Raw genomic sequence first — 16,617 nt, forward strand, 5'->3', positions numbered from 1 at the left:
TAATATATACCTAATAATGCAGCTTTAGGTATGGTGATAGTGTCCTCCGAAGCCTTCCACTGTTCTTGAGCAATCAGAGATGGGAATGTTTCGTCTTCTACGTTTTTTACTTCTAGTACTCGAACAGATAGACCTGAAAAGATATTATATTTTATTATAATCATGCGATTCAATTATTCGGGATAAAAATGAGTAGAAGTAAATGTATCAACTAATCAGATGGTTGTCTAAGTTTAAAGTAAAATTTATAATTCAATTATTTTTAATTAATGTATTATACATGTGGCCTTCAAAAATGCTAGTTCAATATATCAATTTAGCGGTTCAGTTTACCTACAATCCAGTTTTTCATAATTGTTGAAACATTTATATGTAAATAATAAAGTTACTTGTGTTAAACAATTTCTAAATTCAGAAGTAATTAACACAAATACTTACAGATATTCTTAACAATTTGCAGAATAGTTTTCTCTTTGGTAACCGCGTCAGCCAATAGGAAGGCGTTTTCCTCCAATTGCGTCAACAACGCGCTCGCGACTCTGTTCTGTGCGTCCATACTTAGATCTGACCAAGAAGCTCGCTGACTTTCGTCTAGAAGATTCGATCCTGGAAAGAAATACATTTAATTAAAAGCTCCGTTTATCTAAATGTTGGAAGGAAAAAAAGAACTGGCTAAGACTCAGTATAAACAACTAGATACACAATCGCTCATTAATAGTCAGCAAAAAATGTCCAAAAATACGTTCTACAAAACATTCATTGAAATGAATACCTTATTTGGTTGCAGTAATGTTCAAAATCCATTATATCGCTCATTCGCATCGACAATTTTTGAGTGTTATTATGAGTCTAGTTTTCTACTCAAATGATTATAGATGATACATACCAGTTTTAATAACACCCAACAGCATATCAGTGACTATCGCCTCTTTCTGTCTCGGATCGGGGAAAGTTTGTACATTTTGTGACATGCGCTGTGCGAGCTTTTTCATTATACTTGTCGTTGTCATCATGTCTCCGCCGTATAGTTTCTTTGATGACGTCACCTGAAAGCAAACGATTATTTGTTAAGACTGAGAAAATAAGACTGTTTATTATAAAGCACCCCATTTTTGTTTGTATGAACTTCAACTAGAAGGAAATTATTATATTTTAAGCGTATTGATTATCATGACAACGAACAACAGAGTCTTATTACATATTTTTTACCATTTGAAAATCTTTTGCCGATTTATTAGTTTTTATTTATTGTATACTAGCTTACCGCCCGCGGCTTCGCCCGCTTTGTCTAAAAACTAATAAATTATATACATATAAAACCTTTCTCTTGAATCACTCTATCTATTAAAAAAAACCGCATCAGAATCCGTTGCGTAGTTTTAAAGATTTAAGCATACAAAGGGACATAGGGACAGAGAAAGCGACTTTGTTTTATACTATGTAGTGATTACATCAAATAACCTGTTTATAACGGTCATTTCTTCAATTATAACGATTCGAAAGGTCGTTACTACCGAAGAATCGACAAAAAACTTGATAATTACGTTTTTTGGAGGTTTATCTGTAAAAATAAACATAAATAAAACTGCCTATAGCGAGAATATTAGTATTACCTGAGCTAAATCGTTGCTTATACTGAGGAGGGACTCCCCCTCCCTTACTCTGGCCTCCAAGCTGTTAAGCCACACAGATCTGCACTCGCTAAGGTCGGGAGTAGCTCCATGCCATTCTGGGATTGTGTCCGCTGGAAAATAATATTATTTTTATAATTAATAGATCAGAAAAGAAAAATCAACTGACGTCATCATAAATTAGGCAGTTATATGTAATCATAAACTCAAAACATTTATTTATTTAATTAGACTTCCTCTAGAAGCACTTTTGAATCGTCATAACATATTTTTAACATTTACCACCGATTCTGAAAGCAGTATCTATGGAGAAGAGCCGACAAGAAACTCTACAGTTGCTCTTTGCACAGTACATTCTTATATTATAACATTCAAACTAATATTTAACAAATGCATTTTGTTATTTATATGAGAAGTTGAAAATTATGGAACATAATAAATAGTCAAAAAATATTTTCCTTATAATATGATAAATTTTGGATACTCACAATAAACATAGTCGCCATTTGTAGCAAGATTTTCTCTCGACGCTTGAGCATCTGGCAAATTACCGCTTCCTCTGTAATCTATCAAATGTTCTGGAGAATCACCGTCACGACCTGAAATTAATTTATAATTGTATTAATGTAACAAGTTTATGTATAAACAACTACATTTAATATAATAGTCCTTTCTACGTAAATATCAAAGGTTTCATATTTTAAATATCATCCCATCAAAAAAATAAGTATCATTCTTTGTTATTTTCTTGAATTTTTAGCTAGGTAAACTCGCATTTTTATAAAACGTAACGTAATTTTATATGACGTAGGCAAGGATTTTTTTTTTCATTCAATACTAGCTGTGCCCCGCGGTTTTACCCGCATTGCTCCGCTCCTGTTGGTCTTAGGGTGATCATATATAGCCTATAACCTTCCTCGATAAATGGGCTATCTAACACCGAAATAATTTTTCAAATCGGACCAGTAGTTCCTGAGATTAGCGCGTTCAAACAAACTCTTCAGGTTTATAATATTAGTATAGACTGTATACCTTTTAGCAAAGCTTCCGATCCCAATCTCCTTATTAACTGTAGTTGCCTCTCACTGGGTTGTTCTAAGCCCAAGTCGTGAAAATTCTCTCCGGATTGCAACCCGGAACTGCGGCGGTGTGGTCGCTCCTCTTCTATGTGTTGATGGGCAGTTAGTGTACATCTGAAAGTAAATAACGGTTTAGATAGGATACTATATCTATTGTTTTTGTAATATTTATTAAACTATCGATTTTTATCGGATTGGAACAACATTTTTGATAGATGTTGCTAGTTAAAAGTGCTTTTGTCTGCAACATTCTAACTAGTTAATAATGCTTTGAACTGATGTATTAGGTGCTTAAACTATTTAGTTCAGAACGTCATTATACAACTTTTAAAACATAATTGTACACTTTTAACAACTTGTTGAGTAAAAATTACCGTTTCGCTTTTCAAAACGATGTTAAAACAATCTTTAAAATACTTTTGGCAAATAATACAAATACTTTGAGCAATCTTTTCAGTCAAAATAACATTTGTCATTTTTATTCAGTTGAAAGAAAGTTTGATTGAATATCGGCTATAATACATACTTCAATTGGAATGTATTAATATTCGGTATAAGTAACATTCACGAAACAGTCACTTAACATTACTACTTTAACAGATATGCACAGATATACACAATTAAATTCAAAATCAGTACCAATAAAAAACACAATATAGATTTAATATAAAAAAAGACGGGTTGCACTGGGGGAGTGCCGGCAGAAGTGAAAACTTGATTATTAACGTTGAGCATGTTTGATATTTTGGAATGGTATCCGTCTTACGCTTTTTCGATCAGGTCACGTGTCCTGACGCGAGTTTAAGATTTTATACCCATTACAGAAAAAGTGCTCAACGCCGCTAAAGAAGTTTTCACTTCAAAAACCAAGTACTAATACTAACTTCCATCTAGCCAATCCCGTGGCACCCCCCGGGCAAGGTTGCACAGCGTACGTGCCCGCGAGCGTCCAGTTCCAATGGAGGCCGCGTGCGTTCACTTGCGGGCAGTACGCACGTCGACCGAGCGATGGTGTCGCGCTTGTTGCTGTAAATATATTATAAAATGTCTTAATATATATAAATCTCGTGTCACAATGTTTGTCCTCAATGGACTCCTAAACCACTTAACCGATTATGATAAAATTCGCACACCATGTGCAGTTTGATCCAACTTGATAGGATAGATTAAATCTCAAATCGTTTTAAAGAAAGCGGGTGAAGCCGCGGGCGGTAAGCTAGTATAATAATATAGTTTATTTGGTCATTTGATCTTGATAAGTACATAATGCATGATGTTAAGTAAATATGTGTGCGAGAAAAACTTGATTATAAATAAATTATAATTGAGAAAATCAGTAAGATATAGATCAGTAGAATTATCATTTTAAGAAGGTATGTTAATATCCACTATTTTTCTTATGTTATTTCATTCTAGACGTTAACTGATTGTATTAAGGTGATTTAAATAAACAGTATATTATATACAAGGCTGATTGCAACGCGGATTTTAATTATTAAACGTAGTCGATAAATAAATATTACCTAGGTATAAATTACTAGGTAGTAATTCCGAATCAAATTTAACTGTTTTTTTGTTCAGGATGTAATTCCTTAAGGTAATATCTGTCATATTATGAACACGTTACTTTGTTATAATTTAAGAGAAATAAAAATCAACGTACAGTAAACTTTATCATAATCATCTTCAGGAGTGTCCGGTCGGTTGTCTTTGGGAGGTCCGTGGAGGGACGGCGTGGAATCTGAGTCTTCGTCTTTTGGCGCCCATTGCAGGGTCTCGTCAGTTACTGCCACTGAAAATAAAAATCATACTTATTTATATACAAAATAGATATAATTGATATACCACTATTAAATATTAATAAGTTATAGATAGCTATGTCTGTTATTGCTCTAAAATGAAGGGAACTGAAAAAAAAATATCCTCTCAGTAGGTAAAACGAAGGCAAATATTGTTAGATGAATATCGAATAATAGCTCTGTTTCAACAACTGTTAGTTAAACTATAGAAATGAATATAAATATCATTTCAATTCTTCTAGAGTTATTAATAACTACCCTACCTTCTCTTTCATTCATATCATAATATTATACCTCTAATATAAATAAACATCTATTAAAAATTTCATTCTTACCAGGTTCGTCAAATTTCTCCTTAGGCTTCTCAACTTTGGTGTTCTCATCAGCTACTTTCGGCACCTCTTCCTTGATAACCGGCACTTTGTCCAAAGGTACTTGAGGTGGTTCTTTTTCTGATGATGGCTCTGGCGTTTTCGTTGTTGTTTTCTGGAAAAAAAAAATGATATTTTATGTAATGCAACAGAAACACGAATGTGTGTTAATTTTAAATCTTCTTGTTGTACCTAATTGCTACAATAATATGATTTTAGTATAGTTGTACAAACAATATCAAATTTATATTTATCACGATGGAAAAATTAATACAATGCTCATTAGAGCATTGTATTATTTATTAAAATATTTGCAGAAAGACTATTTTTCAGAAGATATTCCATTCCATCTAGCATTGCTAAAAGTTTTACTCCGCATCTATTTGCCACATTTCTTTTTCCATGTGTCTCTTTCTTTACGTAAGATAAGATTTTATTTTTAAACGATTTATAAATAAAATAAATACCTTAGTCCCAATATTGCCCATTTGTACTTCAGGTGGCAGAGTAATATGAGGTCTGAAGGTGGGTGGCGTGATGACTGTCGGCTTCTTCTTCTCCTGCTGGGTTTGTACTGGGTTCTTGGGTACGGGGGCAGCGGTAGACCTCCAGACTGTTGGTTGGGAGGTGATCAGCCAGGGTGGTGATGGTCTGCTTGTCGTGCTGGTTGTTGATGCTGGAATAGGGTTTAGAGTATGTTAGTTCACGTAATGTTTTGATTGAAATTTGTTTTCATTGAAATAAAATAACCAACGATACAACACATAACTGACGAATGACAGAACGTATTTATTTAGTGTTGTTTAGTAGTTGTTTTCCCTTTCTTTTAATATTATGATATGATTGTAAAATTTGTAATGATACATAAAATTGTTAAATAAATAATAAATAGTGTTTTGGTTCATTTTTAACTTATTTTCTGGGTTTAATAGCCTATATTGGAAACTATCAAAAGGTTATAAACGTATATTATCGTGAAGGAAATCCTTTTCCAAATGAAGAATACTCTACTTTATGACAATGAATACATTTAAAACGCGAGCAAAATGACGCCATATTATAATAAAAACGACTTTACCGCCAAAAGGTAAACATAAACATTTTAAACAGGATATATTATGTAAGCAAGAAAGCTTTGCTGCATTCAAATGAAGCTTTTGTTTATCAAACATGGATTTGAGATTTTTTACGCGAAAAAATAAGAATCTTTGATCATTAAGTTTCCATTCTTTCGCGATTATGTTTTTAATTTGAATTTGTAATATACTAGCTCACGCCCGCGGCTTCTCCCTGGTTTTCAAGAAAAACGTTTTCAAAGAAGAACGGGCATCCGCATAGTTCCCGTTCCTTTTGTATTTCCAGGATAAAAACTATTCATATGTTAGTCTAAGTTACCCTCTACATGTGTGCAAAATTTCATGAAAATCGGTTCAGCAGCGTTTGCGTGAAAGAGTAACAAAAATCCATACATACAAACTTTCGCATTTATAATATTAGTTTAGATAACTTACCAGGTACACATTGATAGTGCGCTTCGAGATATTTCAATGTATTCGGACACGGGTCTCCAAACATGTTCGTACTCGCCAATATACTGCAGTTCTGGTGCATACTACACCTGGAAAATATTAATTAACTTGTTAATACTTAGTTTATAATATTATATTAATCGAAGATGGAAAGACTACGCTCTGGTTTTGAAGATTAAGACTAGGTGTGTTACATTACGCAGAACAGATAGAAGTTAAAACATAATTACAAACGAAAAACAAATACCCGTTGAATTAAGTAATATATTTTTATTTTCTATTTAATAAGGTAAAACCTATAAAGGATTCAGGGCTGAATTTATCAATAACCAGATACGATTGTCTTCGCGTTAAAATAAAGACCATTAAAAATATATCATTAGTTAACAATGTAACATCAAGTTTAACACTTACAAATTCCTGGCCATTTGCCGTTAAACTAGCTTTCCTTCATTACACGATGTAAACATTTTAAATGTTATTTACATGAGTTAGTTTCAGACCTTTATTGGCAATTTCGCCCTAACACGATCAAATTGGGTTCGGAATATTTAATTTTACAGAGTAAATGGGATAATATATGGTTTTAGATTTTCCGCTTTGAAAGCGTTATTTATTACTAGCGACCCGCCCCGGCTTCGCACGGGTGCAATGCTGATACTAAATACACTACAGAAAAACTGTGAACGTTGTACACACGGAACAGATAAATAAGTTGTACATATATAAAAACATAGCGGCCCGCTCCGATAGATAGCCGGGCGGCTGGCCGGTACCGCCGCAAACGGTACGTCCCGCAATTTTTAAATCTGTAATATCTTCGAAAATATTCACTTAAATCATACGGTGTAAAGGGCCATATATATCTATATTAAATGAACAATGTATTCAAGGTATTTAATTGGTTAAGGATTAATGCTGTATTGGTTAAAATCGCTTCGAAAATTAGCCATTATTTGTCGTAAAAAGTAAATGACAAAAAAAAGTTATTGTGGGTTATCTATAAGAGATAGACATATACCATCGCGGACTTTTCTGTAGACCTTTTCAATGTGTATAATACTTAGTACATTATCAGCCTGCGTTTGCAATGTAAGCGGAAAAAATGTAATTTTTTACGACATCACATTAGAAACCTCAAAAATAACAGTACTTCTCCACTATTTAATGGATATTATTATACATATAAACCTTCCTCTTGAATCACTCTATCTATTAAAAAAAACCGCATCAAAATCCGTTGCGTAGTTTCAAAGATTTAAGCGTACAAAGGGACATAGGGACATAGGGACATAGGGACAGGGAAAGCGACTTTGTTTTATACTATGTAGTGATTTAGTTTCCTTTCACCTGAAACCTTTATTTACATAAATAAAGGTGTAACCTGCAGATTTTCCCAATACCAATGTAAATTTATATTATTTAAATAAAGTAATTCATCATCATCATCATCAGCCCATATATTCATAGTCATTAGCCCATTCAGTCCCACTGCTGGGACAGGGGCCTCACATGTCGTCGAATTTTTGATTCTTCGACATGTCGATTTCCTCACGACGTTTTCCTTCACCGCTCGAGCAGTGGTGATGTTATAACATGCGCACATAAATTGGAAAATCAAATTATTTCCTGCGCACTCGCCTGGTCTCGAACCCCATTTCGATTCGAAGTCCGAGGCCTCACCACTGCTCTAATAAAGTAATTAATAGTAAGTAACTTAGAGTAATTTACCTGCTATGTAAAACCCGTAAACTCCGTGTGGACATGCAGTTGACGCTCCAGTCGGTATTGCCATGGTCGTTGCAGATGGTGATCGAGAACCTTCCATAGTTCGCTCTGATGAGGTGGATCACGGAGCCCTCTCCGCACCCGATTTTGAGCGTTTTCCCTTCGCACGCGTACGCTGTTTCGTACCGTGGTTCTGTGAACATATAATAATAAATTAATATAGTTTTTAGTGAAAACTTAAAATATGTACATATTGAATTGACACACAGATACGAAGCTCACTTTAACTAGCATCTAGTTTAATAAGTATTTCAAAACGATGACGATATTTGGATAAAGTTTATTTATGGTGTAGATGGCAATTGCAGTGCCCAATCAATAATATTATTATTCAAAATAATAAGTTATTAATTACAATTTTATTATTTTGTTAGAAATAATGAAAAAATAGTCATTAAATAATAGTAATACAAATAAATAAATAACAGCCTAAAAACAACCGGCTAATTGAAAGGAAAAAAGGACAAACGAGATATATTTCTTGATAAGAAAACGTCTCGATATTTTGAATTAATTGTAGCAATATATTAAGTTAAGAAATAGTTCTGGATATAAAAATATATTTTCTATCATTTCTTAAATCTAAACTATTATAAAGCTGAACAGTTTGTTTGTTTGCTTGCACGCGCTCATCTCAGGAACCACTAACCCGATTTGAAAAAATATTTCACTGTTAGATAGTCCATTTTAAAGGCTACATCATTACGGTAAGACCAACAGGAGCAGTGTAATGTAGGTAAAACCACGGGACACAGCTAGTAGAAAATATAATTTTAAATCGATAAGAAACTCTAAGTTTCTATAATAAATAACACTGTCATAAGCAACCATTTTGTACTCATGTCAAGAATTAATAGTAGCACGCTGAGTCAGCATTTCTACCATTTCAAAGCAAGCGTAAAACGCTCTATTTAATTAGAATTAATTGCGGTTTAATTGGTCAATTGCTAAAATAAACCATTGATATATCCGCCTGCTTAGTAGTTTTAATTGTTTTAATTTTGCGTAAACCAGTGTTGATCGAATTAACTTATGTGTTATTATTTCTCTATGTATATGGATAGGATTAAAAGATAGAGAATAATAAAATATTGATCTTCAAAAAATGTGTATAAGACTGTATAATGATCTGTAGTATTTAAATACAATCCGTTTTGACTGCAAATTATATCAATAAATATATTATATTAATAGGTAACACTATCGTTAGGCCTTCTTATCAAAAATAACCCTAACATACCCTCTCTACAAAACCATTAAAAACACTCCAATATTGACCATAACCGGCCAATATTTGAACTCAACAATTAAACAAAATCGACAAATAACAGCATAGCTGCAATCGACAATTCTTTATATTTTCCGACCAATTGCTACATCTAACGACGGGCACGATATCGGATCGTTTAATTGGATTTATTTGCGGCGTTGTTTTTCGGTCTGCAGCCCACCGATTGGCCTGATGTCGTTTACAATATCGCAGATAATTAATTAATGTTAGTTTTTGCTGTTTTCGAAGTTTTAGTGTTCTAAATTCTGTATTGAGAATCAATTGTGTGGGAATATTCGTAATGTATCGAGCTTGAACTGTGAGGTAAAAGGTAAATATTTTGATTTCAGTTAATTATGGCAGATCTTAATTGAGAAAGAATTTATGGCAATATCTTCTTTTACCCATAATAGGTATTTAAAGTAGGTATGTTTTTTTCTAATATTAGAATATATCTTGATACTTCATTACAATTTCAATTCACAAAGCAAATAAATTATTCCACAATGAAACTTACTGAACTTATCATGAAACTTATCAATCAATTTGTAGATAGAGTCTAACCGCATAAAATCAAATCCAAAATGTTTATTACTATCTGTAGATATATAGCTAAATAACTGCCATGTTATTTCATTGCATTTCTGACCATTTAACGATAACTGCAATGTTAATGAAAATTCAATTTCCAATATCTTGTTTACAAGTTTGATGCAAATCACAAGATGTATGGATGGTTCTAAAAGTATAGGAAATGCTGGGCTGATATATTGAAGATTTAAATTAATGGTAGCTCGGACGATGCGCGTTCTCGCTACGTCATACTGCGAAATGAGGGCTTCAACAATATTAAATATACCCTCGTTTTAGTGATGTTTGCGGTACTATCGATATTCAATTCTAGGCTAGATTTCTACACGTTTATGTTGAGGTAATACTGTATCATGGAATCACAGTTGAAATTAGGTAGGCGTAAAGTTTATTCATAACAACATGTGATATCTTAATACTGCAGTAAAAATGGTTCTGGCATCAGTAATCCACTCCATATATTGAATAGGCCTTTTAAAATGTCCTAAAGCCTAAGGTTATTCCAGTTCTCATTATAATTAATTATAAATATTTTCTGAAATAAGCATATCATTCATCAACATTTAACCTTTTTAAGTTCTGTTAGAATGTACATAATACATATTATATTCAAATTATTATCTTCTAATATAATGCATATATGTGTACAAACAAATTATTTCAATATAGTTTATACATAGGTATTACAAATTAATAATCACCTTGTTTCATTGTCAGTAATTTGGAGTGATAAGTACAATGTACATTTATGCTTTGATTTGATTCAAACGCTTGTATATTAGTCGGCATGACAAATGACAATACAAATTGTAAAGTAGTGATGTGATCGTAATTTAAATTTATCGATAGAATTAATTAGCACGATTCAAACACTAGATCGTTAATTATAACAAAAGACTTACACAAATCACAAATAAATAAATAAAAATGTAACAGGCCTAATGTAATTACGCGAAAATATTAAGAAGGTTATGAGTGGGCTAATATAGAACAATTATTAGTTTTTGCACCAACACGACACGTGTATACCAAACAAATCGGCCACAATAAAAAAAAATGAAATAAATAACGACACATTTCACGTATAAATTGCTAGGGATGTGAATGAATAATATCGACAATCACGCGCGACAGATGTTCTCCTCGATACAAATCCAATATACGATATTAATTGCTATAATTACGACGGATCGTCTGTACCTCCGTCCACAAATAAATAATATTGTCTCGGCGACACAACATGTCAACGTTGTATTATTAAATACCCTACCAATTATACATTTAATACAAGAACAATTTCATATTCGTATGCTTTAATGATAGTGTATGGATTCGTTATGTTTCAACGTTAATAGGTTTATAATTGTCGTAATGAAATACGTATTATGTTGATTTCATAACTATAAAAGAATGTTGTCTCTATTTTTATTTAAGTGGTGTAATTAAATTATCATGATTATGTGTAATGTGGTATTCAATGATTTGATTTAGAAATACAAACATGTTACTTTACTAAACGTTAATGTTCCAACAATAATACAATAAAAATACATAAAATACATACATACAATACATAAAAAGCCTACACCCACAGCAAAAAGAAACGACACATTATCTTGACAATCACTTAAGCAGCACGCAACATATAACGATAAATCAAAATTCATCGATAATCCGCACAACACTACAATGCACGCGAAACTGCAGTTTGTATCGATATGAGATAAGATCGATGGACGAAACTATTTTAAACCTTTCGAAAATAACACCTAACCCCCTCCATTGGAGGGTGGATATAAAAATGATTTATTACAAGAGTCCAATGCTTGTTAGGAAGGGTCGAAAACAATTTACGAGGTATAAAGGGATAGGGTAATTATTTCAAGCGATGGGAATTTTCGTAAAGTGTATATTTTTGGGGTTTTGCTAATAGTCATTTCATTATAAGGGATTGTTTGATTTTCATCATTCATCATTTCATCAACGGAAGAATAAAACACCTTCTCATTAAGCATGTACCTATTGACAAAATATTAATTTAAATTTATGTAATTTCAACTCATAAGAGAACCTCAGTTGGGATATATTCTTGCAGAACTTTTTTTTGCGAAATTAGTTGATAGAATTTCATATTTTTTGTAATAGATAGTTAATTATAGCTAGATATTAATTTTAAATGATTTATTCAATTAGACTTCTTCTAGAAGCAATTTTGAAACGTCATTAGGTACATATTTTTAACATTTACCACCGATTCGCAAAGCAGTATCTACGGATTGACCTTTCCAATTTTTTTAATAGAACATTAAGTTTCTTCTTAAAAAAATGAAGACGTAGGTAATCAAAGTATGTCACTTATAAAGGCTCTATTCTCCATTCTAAGTGTGAGAACAGCAATGCCTGCTATAAATTAGGTCAGCCTCGCATTCAAGTTATCACAGCCTCCCAGAACAAGTGTGTTAAGTAGCTAGTTATACTAGTTGCTGTCCTCGATGTTGTCTGTCTTTAGAAATTCCATTTATTTCAGTTTTGTTAAATGTTGAAAATTTCTCTCTTAATAGAGTTATTGCAACAAAAAAAAAATAGTTTTCCTTAATTGTATAAAAGTTTTCGTTCCTCGTAACAGAGTGTATGTAAATCAATTTATTTCACACTAATCAAATTTTTATTTCCTACATAGATCATTTAATCCAGCCAATTAGTAATAACGGAAAGCATAAAGAGCTGCCAACAAATTCAATTATCAATACTCCTAACTTCCATCTATGCGTAAATTACTAACACTACTGCCGTTCTAATGTCATTCATTAATCCCTAGTGACCACTTTCGCACACGTAAAATTGTAATTACACTTGTGTTTTACAAAACAATTCCTTTCCAAACATTACTCCCTATTTCCTTACCAATGCAAACTTTAAAATTATTCTTTTTCAACTCTATTCCAACGGGATTAAGTTCACAATCACTCGGCATAACTGCAAACGGTTAATAAGCCCCTATCATGGAATCTCGTTAGCGAATACATGTGATGTCATTTGATATCCAACTACCGAAGTGAACGGACGCCTCGCAGCGCGAGCGGCCATACGAAAATAAATACTATGCATAAGTAATAGGTTTGAATTTCAGTTATTTCATAAGGATAAGCCGTAACTGTGGACTGTGCGAATTTAATTTTGCGAGCCATTAATCGGCGTCGTCACGGGCCTATGGGATTAGGGTAAATTTTATTATGATCGTTATGGTGTCATGTGGTATGGCGTGGGTTTATGTCTCTAGTTTAATTCGCATTGTGCATTCGTGAATTTGAATCGAATCGTTAGTGAGAGCTAATAAAAGTAGGGGATGTTCATTTTGCGCAGATGGTGCTTTTACCTAAAATTATATTACAAGTTATGCATGTGCTATTGTTTCATGTACTTATTTTTCATCATCAAGGACTCGTAGAGTCCTTTCTCTACATTATAATATAATTTAGAATCAAAATAGACGATCATAAATATTATCGTAATAATTAATAAATAACATGATTGTACTATAAAATACGAAACGCAAATTTAACAATAACACAAAACAAACAGGAATGTTGATGTTATTCCATATAATGAAAATAGGAATATTTTAATAACATCAAATCATTGGTTACACAAACTGAATGGCTCTTATGCAGATTATATGAAAATATTTTGTATTAACTAATATCATCAAATATTTTACAGATAAATAAATTGTGTACCTAAATAATATAGATAGCTCTACTTGTTAAACATAAATAAACTATTATTATTATTTCAATCGTAATTGAGATACAAAATATTCTACCTTTCAAGTCTAATAAAACAGTGAGTACGTAGAATTTTATTAAAATGGGTTCAGTAGTTTAGGTGTCTATAGCGGACAAACAATTTGAAACTTGTATAGGTAGGTACATATAAATGATATACCTAACACATAACCACACAATATATGTGAAAAAGAAACACAGAATAGAGATCAGAAAATTCAATTGCAAAACGTCCTTCACACCTTTATCAATTAGACCGGGAGATACTGACACAAAATTTCGAGTCATTTGTAACAGGATGGCGGTTCTACAGGGGTCTTAGTACGCAATGACAAAAAGAAAAATGATGGTGGGAACGCTGGTACCGGTGGGTTAGTCGCGTGGGCGTTAGTCGAACTCGTCGGAAAAATAGCGAAAGTCAAACGATTTGTAACACAAAAATTTTAGAATTTACCGATAGCCCATAAAAAAGAAGTAGGCGGTAGTGTGATGCCATACTTTTCCGGTATGACTTACAGCCCGCCATACCGACGCAAATGTGTTGATTTAAAAAAAACAATTATTCAACCATTTGTACCAAGCTAACTTTTGCACAGGTAACCATCGTCGTGCAGCCATTTACGAAAATCGCCATGCCATACTTTTCGGACGATTCCAAATGGTCGCCATACCGCCGAAAATCTGCAAAATTTTTTTATTTCGCCTATCTTTTTGTACCAGTATTGCATTTGGCTTTTTGGAGAGTATTTGATAAAATGTGACCATTAATATATTTGCCATACTTCTAGTAGGGGGAAAAAGTGCTGTCATACTTGAAAAATAAATTTATTATTAATTTATATAAGTGAAGATTTCCAACACCTAGATCTTTGAAATTTTGTATTTATATTCGTTGATCCGCAAACTTACAGGAAAAATAAGTGCCATACTGTTACAAATCGTTTGACTTTCGCTATTTTCCGATGAGTTCGACTAACGCCCACGCGACTAAGCCGCCGGTACCAGCGTTCACACCATCATTTTTCTTTTTGTCATTGCGTACTAAGAACCCTGTAGAACCGCCATCCTGTTACAAATGACTCGAAATTTTGTGTCAGTATCTCCCGGTCTAAATATCGTCAAATAATCCCACATTTTCTCATAAATTACCCTTCAATCCTTTTTAACGTAAAGAAATTGAAAAGTATTTTTTATTTTACTATTTGAACCGACAGACCCCGTCTTCGCGCGAACTGTCAAATGTGGGATGTTTAAAGTTTTCTTAAATTTTAAAATTTCCCGCGCGCCAATATGTATATTAGTCCGGGATACATCGCCCATTTTTGCAAGTGATTACTATCAAGCTAATTTTTCGTGAGTAGCTTTATTTTGATGAGATGCCCAATAATTTCATGTAAGTACAAAACTCTCGATTGTGGTAGCTACCAGAGGAAACAAGGATAAAATATTTTGATTTGATGGTTCTCAAATATTAATTACTAACTGAATGTTTTTTTTTTGTTCAATCTCAAGATAATTATCTAAATTATTCGAAAAAATATTTGTCCTACAAAATCTATGGTTTGATCAAAGAGTCCCCCTTTCCAATGTGTATCGATAACGAAGTCATCATAAATGATTACTAACCAGCAGATTTTTTTATTTTCACTTATTTAATACTTATATAATTCAACAGATATATTGTCCTACAAATTGCAATAAATATTTGAGAACCGTCAAATCAAAAATTTTTATCCTTGTTACCTCTGTAAGCTACCACAATCGAGAGTTTCGTACATGAAATTATTGGGCATCTCATCAAAATAAAGCTACTCACGAAAAATTAGCTTGATAGTAATCACTTGCAAAAATGGGCGATGTATCCCGGACTATATTATACATTTTTTTTGTCATAATAGGAACCTTGGTCTGGCAACAAAAACAACAAAAAAGAATAAGCAATATCAGTTCAGCCGTTCACGCGTAGCCAAGGGAAAATCTTTTTTATATAGATTTTATACGTATTACTGGATGTCACTATAAGATTCTATAGCATTTTCAGCAGGTGATAGTTTATGGCCCTTCAGAAGAGTGTACATATTCTCAAAGTGTCCGTAAAGTTGTCGAAACTTAAGGTATCGTTTATATAATAGTTACTTTCTTGTTTAACTAAAAGTTTGTCTAGTTACCTAGAGCTGTTGTGGAAAGTCTAGAATAAAAGCTTTGTAATTATAGCTTGGCTTTGAACTCTGCTTTCTTAATATATTAGCTTTATAATTATGAAGTCAGGTTTAATCGTTTCTGTGCTAAAATAGAGCTAAGGTTTAAATTGATTAGACGTTGTATAGAAATATTACGAATACATTTATTTTGAAACTTGAGCGTAATGTTATTTAAATCACAATAAAAAAAACGAACATCTGTAATCTGTACACACCTTTAAAAAAGTTTTCGAACGTGTCACGCCATAGACAAACGCTGTCATTTTTTTTTTAATATTATCTGTAAAAATTCGCTATCTATACGTCACGGGAACATTCGAATTTCAAAAGATCCCAGTGCGCCTGTAAATCCACTATGAGCCGCTCTGACGCCACAACCAATCGATTCTATTGAACTAGTGATGCGCCGAATTTTGATTCGTCGATTTAAAACGCTTTCGTTCGGGACAAACGTATGTGAGATTGCGTTGTGAACAGACTTTGTTCAAACGACGATAGAATGAAAAGGAAGTTTGTCTGGATAAACTGAAGTCAAACTGTTTTAGTATTTTATAAGAATAGAAAAATGGAACT

The 16,617-nt window shown here is 32.8% G+C and overlaps 1 protein-coding gene across 3 annotated transcripts in view; it reads right to left on the bottom strand.

Annotated features, from left to right (window-relative positions):
- The window catches only part of Cirl (Calcium-independent receptor for alpha-latrotoxin), a 245,505-nt gene that overhangs the window by 11,184 nt on the left and 217,704 nt on the right, over window positions 1–16,617 (bottom strand). For all 3 annotated transcript variants that reach the window (XM_090115709.1, XM_090115708.1, XM_090115710.1), the window contains exons 3-14: window positions 8,141–8,330; window positions 6,392–6,498; window positions 5,348–5,556; window positions 4,845–4,995; window positions 4,374–4,502; window positions 3,595–3,736; window positions 2,664–2,824; window positions 2,120–2,230; window positions 1,614–1,744; window positions 887–1,046; window positions 439–606; window positions 11–133 (exon numbers count right to left, since the gene is read on the bottom strand). In XM_090115709.1, coding sequence (XP_089971835.1) covers window positions 11–133; window positions 439–606; window positions 887–1,046; window positions 1,614–1,744; window positions 2,120–2,230; window positions 2,664–2,824; window positions 3,595–3,736; window positions 4,374–4,502; window positions 4,845–4,995; window positions 5,348–5,556; window positions 6,392–6,498; window positions 8,141–8,330 — 1,782 coding nt within the window. The remainder of the gene's footprint in view (window positions 1–10; window positions 134–438; window positions 607–886; window positions 1,047–1,613; window positions 1,745–2,119; window positions 2,231–2,663; window positions 2,825–3,594; window positions 3,737–4,373; window positions 4,503–4,844; window positions 4,996–5,347; window positions 5,557–6,391; window positions 6,499–8,140; window positions 8,331–16,617) is intronic.

Source organism: Colias eurytheme, chromosome 24 (assembly GCF_061535395.1).
Source record: "Colias eurytheme isolate Ceu_HAF_F1 chromosome 24, ilColEury1 Martin Lab GWU primary, whole genome shotgun sequence".
Lineage (NCBI taxonomy): Eukaryota > Metazoa > Arthropoda > Insecta > Lepidoptera > Pieridae > Colias > Colias eurytheme.